At 33.7% G+C, this 20,295-nt stretch overlaps 1 protein-coding gene across 1 annotated transcript in view; it reads right to left on the bottom strand.

Moving 5' to 3' along the window:
- plum overlaps positions 1 to 20,295 on the bottom strand; it is a 139,865-nt gene that overhangs the window by 115,143 nt on the left and 4,427 nt on the right. Inside the window, exon 2 of the mRNA XM_036361733.2 lies at positions 14,555 to 15,068. Coding sequence (XP_036217626.2) covers positions 14,555 to 14,657 — 103 coding nt within the window. The 5' untranslated portion in view covers positions 14,658 to 15,068. The remainder of the gene's footprint in view (positions 1 to 14,554; positions 15,069 to 20,295) is intronic.

The raw sequence follows: 20,295 nt of genomic DNA, 5'->3' as shown, positions 1-20,295 counted from the left end.
TATTAAAGCGAGCCGCATTCTTATTTTTACCTACTCCCTGCAATGTGCCAAAAGATTTTAGAATCTAAAGAGACTTTTCACGCCAATTCTGAGTTCTTTTATAGTGATATTCTCTTAGACTTTGAAAAGCTTTCCAACTAGCAATAAGTAGTAAAATGCTTGTAACATCTTAACGAAACCATTCAATCAATCATGGTGGTCAAAAATTTCCCTAACCTCACAATTTAATAATGCGGCTTTAATTACACACTGACTAAAGTACCAGTTACTTGTCTAGAATATTCAAATAGTTTCAAATCCAATTAAAAAGAGTAAATAGTTTTTACAAAACAAATATATGTATGTATATGTATCTACATACATACTTGTATGTATGTGCAGTAGGTATGCTATTATTTTTAAACTGTGCAAATATGCAAATTCAATATAAATACGACGCTATTCTCTATTGCAGTCAATCAATATCAGCGTGACAATAGAAAAGCGTAAAGAAACAGTCATAAATTAAATTTTATTGAGCACGTCTGGCATTACTTTTCTATGCGTGTATATATGGATGTGTGTGTACACCTAAGTTATTTTCCATTTAATTCCTATTTTTAGTTGCCTTTCATGACTACCCTACAACTCACTTCGCGACTATATTTAGCTGCTCAAATGTCAAAACAACCGACGCTACGCATAAGCGATAGTAAAGCATTTATCTTGCCTATTATTCCTCGGTATTAGCTGTGATTTTAGTTCGAGTAGTGCAACTGCAGTAATATTGGCAAACAATTAAAATTGTTTATGCGAGCTGTCAATGGGCGACAGTTGCGTTGACAGCGACAACACGCCAACCGTTGGTGACTGCTGTTTTGCACGGCTACCTATATGTGTGTGTATGTGTATGAGTAAGGCAATCAGCAACTTAAATCATATGAAGTCATTCATCATGAATGCGCAAAAAATCAAAGAAGAGCTTAATTTTCATGTGGAATTTCGTCTGATGGTAGTGAAATATCTCATTTGTCATTGTCAGTCAGTTAGGCCAGAAGACAGAGACAGACTCGATATAAACTATAATATTGGTTAGGATAGGTGAGGTTTTGAAACTGTTCACTAAGATGGAGATTACACTTGGACAGCTAAATGGTAGTCTTCTGTGATACTGAAATTCTGAAGGTGGATCCAACTCTTATTACAATAAATAGTTTTCATTTCAACTAGTTCACTTGAACCTTTACACCAACTAATGGACACCCAAAAATAGGCAAAGGCGAACCTTAGTCAAGTGAAGGAGCTATTGAATCTTTTGTGATTTACCCCGGCTGAAGATGAGCTTTTGGCGGCACAGATGCTGGCGGTAGACCAGAGAACGCCGAGCTCCTGCAAGGACTAGATGTCAAGTAATAAGCTGCCTGAAAAGAGCGTAGCACAACTCTGTCTAATGGTATTGATCTTTGTAAACATTCTCTCAGCGTTTCACACTCTGAAATGAACTATTGCTTCTGAGTGGAGATGGATATTAAAGAAAACTTTTTTAGATATTAGTCGGAAGATGTTAACACTATACCACACACAAACTTTGTTAAGTGAGACTAAAAAAATATCACCAAAGAAACCCGATACTCTGGCTGGGTACATTTTGAATGGATATACATATAGCGTCGCTGGTCCTATAATAAAGAGGACAAGGTCTTCACCTATGTTGATTGGTGAAATAGTGTTGGTAATATGTATAAACCTTCGATGGGAATATAGCGAGCGATCTTCATGCTTTAAAGGGCATCCGATTTTCACGAAAAATTTTTATACCACAAGATTCTTAAAGAACCTCATTAAGTCAATAAGATGATACTAAAATTGAAAATTCTCAGAGATATTAAAGAACTTGTAAAGCAAAAAAGTCAAAGGATATTTTTTATATCCATCAATTATTCTGATATTTACTTATACCTACATATGGTACATACCTATGCAGATACATATATATGGTATTCATGAATAGCCCCACCGTTCACTATCATCCAAGATCTTTTTTTTTTCTTCCGCTCAAATGATTGTTTGTCTCAGGCGAAGACCTTCAACGTCTGCACGCCGCCTGCCTTGAATTTATGCAATTGTCAAAATTTTTATTTTGTTCAAGAAGCTTGTGCAACAATACTTAGTATATGTGAGTATATCTACTTATATATATACATATATATGAGAATATCCTTATGTAAATGTATAAGTATATTATATACTTTAGCCCATGCACAACGAGGAATTTAGATAAGACTAACCTATCTTCATACGTACATACATATAAAGATATATGAATAAATATACAATTTATTAGAAAGAAAGAACTCTGCAGAGTTCAATGCTTCTTGTGTGTTGTATGAAAGTTGATTTGATTTGATTTGATTTATAAAACCATATAACTGAACTGGGTCATCGCAATGAGTGAAATTAACTGATATTAATAGGGATATAAATGAGCCAGACGAAGCGAATAAATTATATAAGTAAATATAGTAAACAAAGCGTATAGTATGAATCAAAGGAGGATTATATATTTGTGATATTTTAAAAATTATCTGCCAGTATATAGAGTATGAAACCACCAATCTTACTCGAATTAATTATATTTCCACTTGTCATAAGCGTGTAATTATTAAAATTATTATAAAAACTTTTGCAAACATAAAGTTTAAAGTAATACGAGTACATACATACATTCGAGTAATAAGGCTCAAAGCGAGCTTACATTAAATGAAACGAGTCTACATTACAAAAGAAAATGAACAAATACAAAAACCACACTAAAATAGCAATATGAGGAGAGAGGAAATCAACGAAGCCCCAGCATTGCTGACTTGCCAATTAAATGTTGTGAGATGAGCGAAGGAGTGGCGGGCCTACGAGTTGGCTGAACAATAACTTTTCGCTGTCGCCAACAAAAACAAAGTGAATCTTTGAAAAATAAGTTATCTAATTGAATATTCCATACACGAAAAATGAATTACGAGAATGAAAAATAGAACAAACACAGAGTGACAGAGTGGAAAATGGCATAAAAAAAGTTAAAAAAGAAAAAAAGTTAAATAAAAAACAGCAGAAATAATGTATGTAGATATAATAATTTTTTACGAAATGTATCAGTAAAAGCTATTATATGTAACTAAAAGAACGATAAGAGGGAGTCAGCAGTCAGAGTGGCACAGAATATGCATTTTTATACCATAGCGACATATTGTGCAGAGTAAAATAATTTTCTTTGAGTTAGCTTTAGTTTGTATAAAAAGTTATTTTCAATTCCTTAAATATTGCCTAGAAAAATATCGATTTAACCGTAAGTGTATTAGTTAATCAAAGTATCCAAATTCGAAAAAATGTTATGTCAATATATAATTTTAGTATCAAATTTGTGTCAAAACTAAAATTAATTACGATTTCTATGGACAGAAAGTGATTCATTTTAACCGAACAAATGTCTGTTTGTTGTATCAGACATCAACAGGGCCCTTTCTCCAGACTTAAATCCAGTTCAAGAGGCACCAAGTGCTAACAAATAGCACTCAGGACACTCAGGAGATGACAATCCAATTTCTGAATGCACTTTCAGGGGTGGAGAGTGCAGAAGCATACGACTTAGCATTTGTATAGAGCAATTAAAACTAGCTAATGGAGTGGGAGCCGGAATGTATTGCTCAGAGCTGGATCTCAGCCAACCCTTCCAGCTTCCTGAATACTGCAGTATCTTCCAGGCGGATGTATTTGCGGTCCATAAAGCGGATGATATAGCTAACAACACGGGAAACAACATAAAGAAGATCAATATATACGTCAATAGCCAGGAGGCAATAAAGGCAATAATCTCATATCGCATTACGTTAGAGAATTTCCTTAGAAGCAGGTAGGCAGTAAATGTAGTGGCTGCCGGAAAGCGGGTGCATATACAACCGAACTAGTAAAGGAAATTCGGAAGTACCTATAAACGATATACAATGAAATTTCCGAAAAGGCTGACAAACATATCAGGGCGAGACTAAAATGTGGACCAAGCGTCTGTTTCTTGTCACATGGACTAAGTTGAAAAGATTTTTCTTAAATAATTTGAAATTTATCTATTACAGTAACATTTATCTGTCTTTTTATTTTATACATTTTTTTTTATGTGTAACAACTGGAAAATTCCACATCTGCTTATAAACTTTTCGGCGAACTCCAAGAAATATAATGGAAAATTTTAATTTTGTACACGCCACAGCCAAATTTTTCCACATCCTGGCACAGTTAGAAGTTTAACAAACATTTTGCGGTGACCAGCCAGATTAAACAAATTAAAAGCAATGAACGAAGCAACCAGCAACAAACCCAAATAAAAACAATATTAATTCCATAAGATGTTGATAAGTCTATTTGCTGAATTTATTTGAGTTTTTCCTTTTATTTATGTCAGTCCTGCCTCCTCTTAGCTTACAATAGCCGAGCACGTTGCTGATGGTTTGTGATATTAGACGCAATTAGTTAGTTAGTTGGCAATGTGGCTGTCACATAGATACGCTCTGAGTGAAAGATTGAACGGTGCTTACACACACACACACAAACGTAACCGATGCACACACTCAAATATTGAAGCATATATGTATATTCTATTATAAGGACACTAGTAGCAGACCACACCCCTGCCGCCCACTCGTCACAGCAACCACAAAGGAGCATAATTGGTGTTGCTGCTTAGGGAACCAACAAAACGTAATAGAATTGTGAAAAGTCATGGCAGCAACACCGACTTCGTCGACAGCGGCAAATTGAACCACTTAACACCAAAGCGCACACACATACTCGTGCAAGCGCACTGAGGCGCGTGTATGTATGGATTTTTATATGTATTGTACATAAATATGTATATTCAACTATCTGTCTTCCTGGTAGCCAAGTAAACAGCTGCTGCTGCTAATGCTTTTTATTTACTTAGACTTAGGTATACATTATGTAAGTGGCAAAATGTGAACAGATGAGAAGGGGATGTGTGTGAGCCATGATAACGCTGTCAGGATCAGCTTATTGTGTGCCAAGTTGTGATAATATACATACATATGTTTAAAGTTATGTACTGTGTATATAAAGGGTGTTTTTAGAGGCTTATAACTTTTTTAATTCAAATAAAACACAAGTACTATTTCGAATTCTACGACCACTACGTCTAATGAGGATTATCTTGATGAATGGAATTCGTACCCACTTTTCGCAACACAGCCGGCCTCATCTCACTAATAACACCCCAAAATGTTGGTTTTTTTACTCATCATAAACCAGATAAAACATGAAAAAATTTTAACTTTGGTTGCACCGAAGCTATAATACCCTTCACAAATACAAAATATTCTATACAAGAACTTGGTTTTGATTGGTCTATTTACAGCTGTTGTATATGCTTCAGTTATCCGATCTGAACAATTTCTTCGGAGATAGCATTACTTTCTTAAATAATAACTCATGCCAAAGTAAGTGAAGATATCTAGTCAATAAAAAAAAATTCCATACAAGGACTTGATTCCGATCGTTCAGCAACTATATGCTACTTCGCACTTTAAATAGGTCAGTTCTGCTCTTTCTGAAGATTAAAATTTCAAAACTTTACTCCGATGTATACTATACTATATATATGTATATACTAAACATAAATGTCAAGTACCTAAGTTAACTTTGACAGCTGGTTTAACAGCTAACCTTTTATATGATTATATACCTCTAAAAAACATCTTTTATGTGTACTTGTGTGCAAAATTCCTCAAATAATTAAATACAATTTAATATGAGCCAAAACGAAATTAAAACAAATAAGGAAGTTCTAAGTTCGGGTGTAACCGAATATTTTATACTCTCGCAACTTGCAAGGATCAAAGCCCGAGAAATTACTTCAGGTGTTGGCAAAAATTTATATTGAACTAATTATTGATCCGATTCAACCCATTTTTGACACAAAAACATACTATTATCGAGAGTGCCATTTATTTATTTTATTATATGAATTTCAATTATATATCTTACATATTAACCGATATTTTCGGAAAAAAGTCAACTATAGGCACTGGGGTCCACATATTCAGTACTTAGGGGCTTGAACAGTTTTGGTTGGATTTAGACAATTTTTGGTAACAAGGTGGCATACTTCAAACGTATTATTTACGCAAAGTTTAACCCCAATATAATCATTGTTGCTTGATTTGCATAGTGGAAAAGTGAAAGAAACAGATTTAATTTAAAATGGTGTTATATGGGAAATAGGCGTGGTTTTAATCCGATTTCGCTCATTTTCGTACTATAAGTATGAGAAGAATATTATGTACCGAATTTGGTTGAAATCGGTTAAGCAGATCCCAATATATGGGTTTTCGCCCGGTGCCACGCCCACTATACAATTTTGAACGCGGTTCCTATAAAATCATCTTATACCATCTCAGAGATAAAATTTAATGTCTGTGGCTTGTTTAATGCTTGATTTATTGCGCTTTTAGTAGTTTTTGAAAGTACCGTTATACGCCCATCTGCAATACCAACCGTCTTACGGTACCAAGAAACATGTGTGCCAAGTTTCATAAAGATATCTCAATTTTTACTCAAATTACAGCTTGCACAGACGGACGCATAGACAGTCACCCGGATTTCAACTCGTCTCCTCATCATTTATATATATATACAACCTATACTCGATAAGTTTTAGGTGATAGAAACAACCGTTAGGTGAACGAAACTATTATACTCCGTAGCAACATGTTGCGAGAGTATAAAAATACTCGAATAATGAAAATTAAATGGATGTTACACAAACAAAGTAACGAACTACTCCTACAAATGTGAAAACAAAATAAAATTTAATGTCTGTGATAAAGTTGTGGAAAATTTGTTAAATGCGAATTGTTCCGGAAAATTGTGTATTAATGTTATAGTTGTTTTTGCTAAAACAAAGGCTTTTATTTTATTTCCTTGTCATCAGACGTTGCTGTTATTAGTAGGATTTTGTTGTCTGGCAAATGATGTGAGGCAATGCTTTTATTAAGTTGAAAAAATTCAGTTACATAAGTAGTACATATGCATATGAGAAAGTCTCAAAAATTAATTAGAAGTTTCCTTTAACCAACAAACAGATTACATTTTAATTATTACTTTTAATTACTTGTAGTTGAGAGGCTCATTATTTCCCTCTTTGTATGGCGATATCAGAATTGCACAAAGTAAACTTTTCTACATCAGAAGTAAAGTTTTGTATCAAAGTTTTAGGCTCATTGATTAAAGCAATAGTTGTATGATTAGTTGCTCATCGAATTTACAAACCAAAATTCACATTGTATCATAATACAAACTTTTTTTAATTTAAGCTTTCATTATATTCTCTTTATGGAAATGTTATTTTCCGAAAATTGGATATAACAGAAGCACTACACACATTTTATTTTTACTTGTAATATAGTGCTGATCTCTACCTTTAGAAATATGCCATATTTATTGTTCCTAGTACCGTATGAAGACAGGAAAATGGATCCTAGTAATCATAAGTTCTATGAAAATGAAATTATAATGCATACAAGGTGCAATTCAAAAGTTTCAGGACTTTTAATAAAAACGAATATTCTTTGTTTTTTTTTGAAAAATTTATTGGTCGCCTTCAAAATAGTCTCCTTCCGCCTGAATACTAGATTGAGATCATCTCGAATTCTTGAGAATGATCTGGTCGATATATCCATTTTCTTTGACATAATTTTCTGTTTTCTAAGAGGATTTCTGCGAATAAGTTCGCGAACAGTTTTTTTAGCGAATTGATTCGAACTACGCCAGTACGACCACTTCTCTTTCTATCACCAAATGTAGAGGTTTGTGGTAAACGATCAATAGCGGGTAAACAAACATTCACGAAATGTTAACTTTTTTGAGAAATAGATTTCACTTGCGCTTTTTCCACATTTATTTAAAGCAATCACTGCAATACGTTACGCGTACGATTTTCTTTAGCTACCTACTCACCCACCCACTGAACTGATTTTTATATAGAAGTAGATACAAATTACAATAAAAAAAGATTTCACTTGCGCTTTTTCCACATTTATTTAAAGCAATCACTGCAATACGTTACGCGTACGATTTTCTTTAGCTACCTACTCACCCACCCACTGAACTGATTTTTATATAGAAGTAGATACAAATTATAATAAAAAACACCGTCTTTTTTTCTGCAAATTCGTACTTCCTGTAAACATTGTAAGCTTGGTAACAGAATTTATGGCAAGACTATGCATACTATATTTTCATACGAACTTGGTACATTTTTCTTATAAGAGAAATATCGGACAAACTGCTGATATTATTCTGTAAAATTTTTTTTTATAATAAAAAATTTAACTTTTTGTGGATAAAATGAATTATGAAAGTTAATCGAAACATGTACAAATATTACATATATAACTGAGAAAAAAACTCGAATATTTCAAAATTGTTATTAAGTTTAATATTGCCTATTTTTCCTTACAGGGTTCCCACCTAAGCAAATCTAACATTTTACCACCACAACAAAAAGTGTTCTTCATTATGAACTGACTAATGAGTAATTGTCATGGTAACGTACACACTGACTGGCGTAAAATGTCACATTTCGTATGAAATATTCCATTCCCCGCGTCACAGGCATTAATAGCAATAGTTAAATAGCAAAATTCGATGCCATGAAATATAAAACAGATATTGTAAGAAATTCGTTTCATTTTAATTAGTTGCAGGTGAAATTCGTAATTTGTTATTAAAAATTATTATGCGTATAATGTATGTACATATGGAATAGCAGGTACGTAGATATTTCTATATATAGTATAATATTTTAAAGTAGTACGAGATGTATGGGTATAAATGCGCCACAAGAATTAAATTTCACAACAAGATGGTAGGGAAGAGCTTTATAGGAGGAGGTGTAAAAATTGTAAAATGGGCGTGGCACCACCAACCTTTAGGTGAAATCCTATATCTCAGAAACTATCGAAAAGCGTGCTTTTTTTAGTTTTTTTAAAAGAAGAAAAGTATTTCAATACAAAAATAACTAGCCGGTGCAATGTTTATGATTTTTTCTCAGCTTTCCAATGAGTTATACGTAAAATTTATATTACTTTTTTATAAACAAATACCGGATACTTCTTTTAATAATCTATCAAGACGGTATATTCTAGCAAATTCTCCAATAACATCAAAATGATACATAGATTAGGGTTTAAATTCATTGGATCTTGTAAATTAATTTTTGCTACAACTAGTGTCCTTGAATTGATACGAAAATTGTTCGGCGGATCAATTTTTACGATGAAATAGGAAATAAGATATATAATTGGCCTAGATAGATTTAAAAAGTGGATGCCACGATCGGCAGAACACAGAAATGGAATGGCAAACAATATTTGAACAGAACGGACGCGTTGTACCGCAATTGCATCTTATGGAGACCATCTAAGCTATCCAAACTTGCACCACTTTTGCTTGCAAAGTCAGCCTTATAACCAATAACCTGACTAAATTTGATTTCCAACTAATAAGTTGAAGCTTTTGTCATCATAGGTTACTCACTTGACATACCCCCGCAACACTAGTCTACGTTTTTTGTATGCAAATAAGTCTGGATAAAGTCTGAAAGTATATTCAACCTCAAAATAGAGATACTCATATTTACGCACCCGTTAAGCGCGAACTGTGCCCCATCGCTGAAAGGGTAAAAATGTAGGTGTAAGATTTTCGCACAGAGCGAGAATGTTAAAAATAAATTTTCAGCTTTTTTTAAGTGGTTAAGTTGTCAATCCTTGCATGTGAAATTTACAAGGCATATTGAGCATAAATGTCTAACACAGGTGTTTACTTTGACAGCTGATTTGGCAGCTTTTACTTTAGGAAAGTCGATACTTCTAAAAATCAGAAATATTTGCTGTTCATTTGTAATATTCAACCGTAGTATTTTTGTCCATAAAGTAACAACAAACTGATGGGTTTTTGAAGTTTCAATTTAAGTCACACACACTTGCAAAAATTAAGAAATATGTTTTCTCAAATAGGAAACATAAAATGGAAGCAAAAATACAATAAATTTCCATTAAAAAGTTATGCTTACTACAAACAAACATTATTGAGGCAAATAACTCTGTTTAAAATACTATATAGTAGGTGAGAGAAGAATGTTATTGAGGGAATAGGTGAGTTGGCCGGAAAGCACTCGAGCTGATTTTTAATACTCCACCTTCAACACTACCGCTTTTAGGATAAACAACATGACCAAACAACGCAAGAAAAACAACAAAGCCATTTATCAATATATATTATATACATGTGCGACTATTCAACCAGCAGCTGCGCTGGATTTCAATGGTAACAACATGCCTTAGATGTCTAAAACGTTCCCACCTTTTAGAACTTATGCAATTGATTTTTTAAGGACTATTTTTATTTCTGAAAAGTTTTTCCTTTGCCTTTTACCGCCTTAATAAGTTGGCCTTTGGCACAATTCTAGCTCAAGCATGGCAAGCACACCAAGGCGTATACGTTATCCTCGATATTTTAGAGTGCTGCTTGTAAATGCCACTGACTTTTCATGGCTTAGTACATTATTTTAAGCCGTTTACAAATACACACATAAATACAAACATATATATATATATATATTTGCTTATGGGTATTCCTGTGTGGTGAGCCATACAAATACATGACAAATAGTAGCACATACTTATCGAGTATATGTGGGGATTAACATATAGAGAAGGATGTATGTATGTGTGTATATGCGTTACAGTCATTTTGTATATGTATTTTGTGCTTTGTATATGTTTATGTTTGTGCATGCGTGATATTATTTGGATTCTGTTGAAGAAAATATTTGCGCTATAAATTATTTAAGACTGTCAGCAACAGCCCTGAGCGCTACAGGTGAAGAAGCCTTTGTCGAACATAAATACACTTGCTTATGTTTACGTGTTGAATGATGGAAGTTATTAAATTTTTCGCTTGATTAATGTGTGCGTAGGCATTTTTAGCACTAACGGCGAATTTTTAAAATGCAAAAAAATTTCAAACAAATCACTTTATAAGCAAAAAGTAATTCATGAAAAGAATAATGTTTCCTTTTTCAATTGGTCCCACGATTACCAAAGGTAAAGACGAAGTAAAATTCTATGCTATTGACGGCTTAGCGAGGAAAATATTTAAAAAAAAAATAAATAAAAAGTACCAGTAAAATTCGTAATATTTTCTAGACTTATATTGTAGAACATTTTACCAGAAAATAAATTAATGTCGAATAATTGAATTGAACTTCTCCAGGTAGACAGTGTCCCTGAAGATCCGGACACCTTTGATTCATTATTACTTTTATTGTTCTGGTTCATACTTAAACCCACTGTCCATCCACAAGCTGCGTTACTCCAGTTTTTTTTGTACCCCCCAACCATAGTAAAACTTCCTAATAGAATGCTGTGCTATCGAGGAGCAATCAAATAGTCAGACCTTAGCTAAATACCTCCCAACTGCTACAGGAGCGTTACCAGTTCGTCCCTGCCAACGTCGGGATACTGTGGTATCTATTATCAGTCGACAACAGCGGGGAATTTTGGGCCAACACAATCTCGGCTGTAATTTCGACAGTAGCCGCCTACAACACGATAGTAATTCTCTGAGGATAATAGCGCCATTGGGTGGTGATTAATTGAGCCCTCTTGGTGCAACTTCCATTCTGACTCAGTCAGATCTCAGTAGATCTTGTCCTTAATTTAGGTATATTAAATACTTTTAGATGTTTAAATTTATAAAATATTTCTACAAGATTTAGCAAATGGGTCCAATACTTCCAGGATTCTAACACACTTTCTGCCAATAAATTTCTATATAAAAATACTTTAGTAGCGCGGATACGTAATAGAAATTGTAAGCCTCTGTATTCACCGGAAACCTCAACTTAATCAAAACTCAATTATTTTCAACTCCTATTATGTATTTTATCCGTTTAGAAATCATAAAAGAATAACAAAAGGTATCTAATCACTTAACGGTAAAAAGTATTAAACTCAACTAAAAACCTTTCACATTTGCTGGTATTTGTAAATAAGAATAAACGGAACCCACACAACTACACAGCACGCACACCATAATTAGTAACTTCTTATACGTGTTAAGTTTTTTCGATGGCCAAATAACTTTAATGCTTGGACATGCGAACCATGCGTCTTGCTCGGAAGGGTAAGAAAGGTCAGGCACGTGTCCTCGCTTTTTTCTATGTTTTTATATTTTATTGTCCTTTTACTTTCACATCATATTTCCGTAATGATAACCGGTGAGGGCAATATTTATCGATAGGAGTTCACTTAGTAGCGAATTTCTTTTCTTTTGTTCAAAATCAGAGATTAAAATGTAAAAAAAGTGTATTTAAAGTTATATCTTAAAATATGAAGAACAATGACTACGGAGGTACATTTAATAAGCAAATCGACAAGCAGTAAATTAAGAACTTTATTTTATATTCAACTAGAAAATGAAAATTTTTTGATGTTTTCTCTTTCAAATTGATAGTAGGCGACACTATAATTATTTAATAAATATTTTTAAAGCAATTTCTACCTTTTTGAAGTAATTAGATAAAAATTATCTAAACTAACTGATTTTAGTCATTAATATAATTGATTACAGAAAATAATGTGGTCACATAGTCTGTTCGCATAGGCATCTACCGTGTAATGAGTATAATAGAACAGAGAAAGAAATATTAATAATTTATTTAAGTGAATGAGTTTTTACCTAAATGTGGGCGGTGCCATGCCCAACGTCTTATTTTGACACCGGCTCCTATAAAACCCGCTTTTGCCATCCTGGATGTAAAATTTAATGTCTCTGACGCATTTAGTTATTGATTTATCGCACTTTTAGTAGTTTTTAACAAAACCGTTATATGAGAACTGGGCGTGGTTATCATCTGATTTCACCTGTTTCACACTGTCGTCAGAGTTGTCGAAATGATTTGTGCTGTACAAATTTGAGCGATATAGTTTTAATGGCTTGGGAGATATATACATTAAACCTATTAGGAGGCGGGGTCACACAAACTTTTTAAAAATGTTCAAACCGCAGATACCACTCATAATTAATACGATTCGTGGTACCAAATTACAGTTTTGTATCTTAATTTGTGAGTTAGTTATGGCAATTTATAAGTTTTCGATTAATAACGTTTTGAGAGCGTGGCAGTTATGCCCATATACGAACGCGTCCTCCCTTTTTTGCCAAGGAATACGTGTACCAAATTTCATCACGATATCTTTATATTTACTCAAGTTACAGAGAGAAGGTCGGACGGACAGACAGTCATCCGGATTTCAACTCGTCTCTTCATCCTGATCATTTATATATATATAACCCTATATCTAACTCGATTAGTTTTAGATGATACAAACAACCGTTAGGTCAACAAAACTATTATACTCTGTAGCAACATGTTGCAAGATGAAAAGGGATATTCCTCTAATCATGGTATAGTAAGTCCATTTTTAGCTTTCAATACATTTTTTAGAAAATAGATTAGAATTTAGAAAAACTTGCAATAATAACAAAACAATTAGAACTCTAAGAAATTACTATCACCACTCTGGAAAGAAACTGGTTTATTGGGGAAAGGTGCTGTGATTAAATAAAAGAGGTTCAATACAAGTAGAGCTACACTAGTCGATCTCTCTTGCAATTGAAGACAAAAATAAGTTCCAGAAGGGCCAAAACTAAACTGTTTTATTCGAGAAGAATAAAGAAACATGCATGCTCTGTGTCTAAATAATAAGTTTTATGTACCCAAAAAAGAAGTTTACGTCTATCACAAAGCAAAGACGTCTATTTTTGACAGTTTTGTATAAATTTCAATCCAACACCCTTCTTCAAATCCGCGTACTGGAATTCTCATTCAAGTTGCATGAAATGAAATAATGAATTGTCGCGGTGAAGTATTATCTCGAATTAGAATAAGGAAGCAGTTGAAATCTTTATACAATTAGTTTGACATTATCGAATAAAGCCGATTATGATCTCTTTTTCTCTTTTATATAACAAAAATTCATTTATAGGTTTGTCGGCGGCAATCTTTACTAAAGACAGATTTTATTTTTTGAAATTGGTCTTAAACGAGAGATCAATTCATTTTCCTAGATGCGTTTATTATTTAATTAAACATTTAATAAAATAGTAAAGATTGAAGAGCCAATAAGAATAATGAACATGTATTGTAGTTGCGGTTTAAGATCTAGATATGTTTGAATCTCTGAGCGTTAAATGTTTCATTATATTACAAGACACAACCTTCTATATTTATCTTATAATTATAAATAACATAGACAAGTCCTTAAGGCTTTTCTTTTGCTTACATTCAAAAACTTATGTATTATATGCCTCACACTAATACAAAATTTACTTATACTTTCATATACATCTACAGATTTGTTTATGTGAGCACGGTTTCGCTCATCAACATAATACTTGCTACAAGTGTTTACCTTATTTATTTAACTTTTTTTGCTTTTAGTTCACTCACCTGTTGTTTTGCTTGTCGTCAATAAGCCATTTTCGCACAGGATCAGCAGATATTTAATTAGTAGTTGAACTAAGATACTGTGTTGTAGTAAACACATTGCCATCAAAGTAATTGATATCGCCCTCGTCGTTGATTGCGTCGTTAATAACTTATAGAAATGCTACACGCTCCGATTGGGCGGTGCCAATGCGGCCACAGCATCCAGTGCTGACAAATGTTGTTGTTATTGTGAGCAAAACAATTCACAATTATTGTTGTAATTACAAATGCACATATGTATGAACTTGTGAAACACAATGTGGGCGTTTCCTTTCGGGAATATTTAGCCAAACTTTTTTGCATGCAACTTCTACGAAGTTCCAAAATAACGATGTTGTTGTAATTATTTATTTATTTTTATATTATTTTTCATTATATTTCTTGACCACTTTTACACTTTTTTCGCTCACACACTTGCTTTCTTTTTTTCGTTTTTATAATATTAGGTAAAGTAAAAAGTTCGTTCGGTATTTATCTAAGAGATGGCGTTATTGTTCAAGCAAAGAGAAAATTCGCTATATTTTACAATTTTTCTTCGATCAAGGCGAAAAAGCAGCCAAAGCGATTGAAAATAATTAATTTAGTTTATGGGCCCGATACTGTAAACGAACGTGTAGCACAAAAGTGGTTTGCTAGGTTCCGTTCCGGTAATTTCGATGTCAAAGATGCACCACGCGTCGGGAGGCCTGTCGTCGAAATTTGCGATAAAATCATGAAAATAGTGGAAACAGACCGTCACGTGAGCACTTATTTAATTGCTGAGGAACTAAAGATAAGCCAGAAAACCGTTTGGAACCATTTGCATAACCTTGGATTCAAAAAGAATCTCGATGTTTGGGTGCCACACGAACTAACAAAAAAATCACAACAAAATCGACCCGTTTCTGAAGCGGATTGTGAACGGCGATGAAAAATGGGTCACTTACGACAACATCGAGCGCAAACGGATGTGGTCAAAGCTCGGGGAAGCGGCCCAGACGGTGGCCAAGACCGGATTGACGGCCAGGAAGGTTTTGCTGTGTGTTTGGTGGGATTGGCAAGGAATCATCTACTGCGAGCTGCTCCCCTATGGCCAAACGCTCAATTCGGCTCTCTACTGCCAACAACTGGACCGCTTGAAGGCAGCACTCATCCAGAAGAGGCCATCTTTGATCAACAGAGGCCGAATCCATCACGACAACGCCAGGCCACACACGTCTTTGGTGACTCGCCAGAAGCTCCGGGAGCTCGGATGGGAGGTTCTAATGCACCCACCTTATAGTCCGGACCTGGCACTAAGCTGTTCTCTAGCAATAATTAAGATACTGAACTTCCAAATCGCAAATAAGAAATACAACAACACAGATCAGCTACTGAAAGAATTCAGAAGAGAAATACTCATATTCGGATGTCAAATCCAAGAGAATTTTTTCGATGAGAGTAGATTATGACTGTTAAAACGGTACTATTTAGAACAAGATGCATAATTTATTCTGTATTCTAATGCTTTTGCTAAATGGTATTCTTGTATTTCACGGTTGCAATAATTCAAATTCTTCAGATAATGCACATTTATTTGTATAAGAGACGCTAAGTTTGATTGAAAAATATTTTTAAATACTAAATATTCAATACCAGAACAGGGATCCTTGGAAAATACGTTACTTGAGGAACCATAAATATAAAATATATATAAATATAGGTATATTCTAAACAGGTAATATTTTTAGATAAATGAAATTATGTGTATTATGTAATGTTTACTGTTCTTTTTTTTCTCTATTAATTTTTTAATGGTTCCACACGATACATATAAAAATGCCTAGGACCCAGAAGTAGTGAAAATATCTGCTATTTTCGGTTTAAGGTGTAACCGAACTAAATCTATTCGACTGATTACGTGAGTCATATCTCTCTTTTCACATTAAGGATGTAGTCTGATTTAGCGGTAATCTGTTTCCGAACCAGAAAACAGATCTCTTATGTATAAGTATATGAAATGTGTCAATGTCAGACTGAATCTTTTGCAAAAACGACATCGAGTAGAGATCGCAATTTCACTGAGGGCCATCCCAACCGAGGCGTATAACAAGGGTATGAAAAATTGGATTAAGTGTTGACATGCTTGTATTGACTCTGGAGCGATTAAAGCGTATTAAGTACGTGAAAATGTGTTTTTTTGTCCGTCCGGGTGTTATTTGTTTGTCAAAGGACGTTAAATAGCAAATATAAAAATGTATAAAAAGCAAAACGATAGGTAGAATTTCAGATAACCATAGCTATAGAATAATTTAAATTTCCTTTTTTTAATAATACCACATACTTTTAGTAAAAACTAAATTTAAACTATAGGCGTTTCTATAAAATATCAGAGAATAGTCTGTTTATCCCACATATTTAAAAAAAGCTTCTCTGAAAGATAAGCAACTGTTTACTCTGGAAGGAAAGCTACCACTCAAATACAGATGCATGCCTATACATATATGCCATATATGCATATACATACGTATATAGATATACATCCGTAAAGATATATGTTTGTGCCTGCATTTGATAGCGTATACTGTCAATGAAATTTGAGCGCAAATAAAATGCTTCCTTTATTCACCTTCAGGCACGTACTTGTATAATAATCACTCAATCGTACACACGTACATACATACTATATACATGTGTAGGTGAAAGTTAGAGATTTATGATAGCATAAATATTAGCCATCATCTTCAACACACTCAAGCTTACACACATATACATATACAAGTTTCCGTATGCACATTGGTGTCAGAGTTGAGAGAGTAAAATTGGATAAAACCTTAAATTAATAAAATAAAAAGAAGTAATCTAAAGCATATTTGCATATTTTATGAACTTTCACTTTACCAACGAGTAATGAGCTTTGGCCTCCAAAAATAAGATTTTTAAGGATGACTTAATGTTGGCATATCCGAAAAGAGGGATGTGAACGTGGCATTGTCCGTTTGATGCTTAGATTTTGAGCTTTAACTTAAGATGTTTGGAAAAAGTTATGCGGTATGGTAGATATTTTCTGAAAAAAAAAAACTGATTGACGGTTTATAAAATATGAAATTTATGATACGACGAGTTCCTTGAAGTCAATGTTACTAGTAAGTACATTGACATAATGTGCGACAGCGTAAAACTTAAAAGCTATAACAGTATATATTTAAAGCCGCTCTGACATGAACACGAAATAGCTGATGGCATGATTTTCAAAATTTCCAAAAACTAAGTTTAGCTTTCAGAATGAGTACTCTGTAAGATCCGTAATAAATATTTCGTCCTACGTGTAAATAAAAATACGTAAGAGTCCGTAGTAATCATCCGTAATTTACGTGAAGGCAAGTGTGCCGTAAATGTCTCTTTCAAAATTATTTCAAACATATAATTTGTAAAGTCTCACGAAGGCTAAACGAGTATAATCTTTTATAGGTACTTATAGTCTTCTATAGTTTAGATAATCAAAAGTTCCATGTACAGTATTGATCGGGCTTTGTTCAGAAAATATTCCAATGAATTTTCAGCACCCAAGTCATGAGTTCTTTGCCAAATTATATGATGACTCGAATTTGGTTTTGCCAATATTTTGCTTACTGTTCTTCTCTTCCACTATTCTCTTGAACCATATGATAAATCTTAAAATTAATTGTATCAATGGAAGCGAAGTGTCTTTCTCACGTTACCACATCAAAACACCAACAATTAAGACCCTTAAAATCACATATTATCGATCAAATTGGAGGGCCAAAGTAATGTATAAGGAAAACTCTACCACACCACCAGCGATTTTATAAACTGAACTTTCGACAAATGATTTCAAAAATAAGCAGCGCAGACAGCTTTCTACGCACCCTAAATTTATAGCGAATTCGGAAAAGTTGAATTAAACAATACTTAGCTACTATCTGATCATGGCGACTTAAAGGAATATCATGAATGAATCATAATTTTCATAAAAAAATAATTTTTTTAAATCGTTGATACAGACATAGGGAAGAGCTTTCACCAAGAAAAATAAAACAAGAAAAAAAGGTGCAACTTCAAAGGTGCATTTTTACAGCATACAGTACAGCAATACAGTAATTATGTAATATTGTAGTCCGATTTGAACAATATGTTCGGAGATTGTAGCCTTGACTTAGACAACAAGCTTTGTAAAATTTTGCCGATATCTTGTCTTGTATGTGTTCTATATAAGAATTTGATTTTGAGCGGGCAGTTTTTATGACAGCTATATGGTATAGTGGTCCGATAACGGGGAATTCGACAAATGAACAACTTCTTGGGGAGGAAAAGATGTGTGTGAAATTCCAAATCGATATCTCATAAACTGAGAGCATAGTTCGCGTACTAAAAATACGTCACAGACTATGTATTTGAAAAGTGTTTTCAATTCGAAATACGAATTAAAAATTTAACTGGAATTATAATGTACTTGGTCACTGCTAACTTTGTGATCGCAGCTGTGCATATGTACATACATATGTATAATTTGTATGTTATATTTTTGGTAGCTATACTTGTATAAAGGTGTGTGGGTAACACTCATCAGTTATAGCGAAGTTTATATGAGGCAACAACACACTAGTAGTGCTCCTGTTGGTCTCCACAAAACCCTAGTAGCTTCTTACTTCCTTTTTTCCATCTTCGCGCGTTTGCTGCTTCAACTTCTGCTTTTTAAGTTATTTTCGTTTTTTAGCGCTATTTATTTAAGCATACATATATGTATATTTCATTATATATATGCATATACAATTGTATGTAACATACATTTAAGCAAGCGCTGCTGCTTTGCCTGCGTACGGCGTTCGGCGCTCATCGAATGCCAGGATACACAAGCTCAGCAAAACTCAGCGCGTTCTGCGTGTGCCAATGTGTAAGTTCGTGAGTTTTACGCTTTTTTGGCAATTTCATTTTGCTTTCAGCATTCTGTACGTCGTTTGGACTTGTGGTGTACCAAGGTTTCGACTGTTATTTTTTCGAAATACTCTCCTCTTCACATAGTAGTGTATGTATCTTCTTCGGGTTTTATTTTGTTTTTCTTCACATATAATTCTTCTGAAATTTGCTAGCAAATAATTGTCGTGTTTTTTTTTTGGGTTTTTTTTTATTTTTTGCCACTCTATCATGTGCGTCGGTTGCGCTCAGTACCGCCGTTGTTGACTGTTGCCGCTGCTGCTTCATCGGTTTTCGTTCTTTGCTCAATGCTTTTGTGAGCTTTTTAGTTTCACATACGAAAAAGCATCAAAAATAAAAAAAAGAAACCAGCACAACAAAAAGTAAACACAAGCAAAAAATAATTATGGTATAGGTAAAAAAACTGTGAAAATATATTTCAAACAAAAAAGACAAATTGAAATTTATGCAAAATAAATAAATAAAGCGGGAGCGCGCTGGAGAACGCTGCGGCACAAGCATGAAAAAAGTGTGCATTTTTTGTTGCTGTTGCTTATATTTTGCCATTGTTGTTGCTTTTGCGCTCCTCGAAATTTCTTAAACTCTGCTCAGTTTTTGAACGCTACTTCTTTCTCAGTTTTTGTTTTGTATTTGTTAGTGTTGTTGTTGCTTTTGGAATTTGTATGCATTGCGGCACTCGTTCGCTGCTATTTCGATTGGTGTTTTTGGTGTCCCTACACACAGCAGTACATGTGTAGATCTCTAACGTCTTTCACACATACTATCTACCATATAATACAAACAAACAT

Source organism: Bactrocera oleae, chromosome 2, assembly GCF_042242935.1.
Source record: "Bactrocera oleae isolate idBacOlea1 chromosome 2, idBacOlea1, whole genome shotgun sequence".
Classification (NCBI taxonomy): domain Eukaryota; kingdom Metazoa; phylum Arthropoda; class Insecta; order Diptera; family Tephritidae; genus Bactrocera; species Bactrocera oleae.
This window is presented reverse-complemented; position numbering and strand designations above follow the sequence as displayed.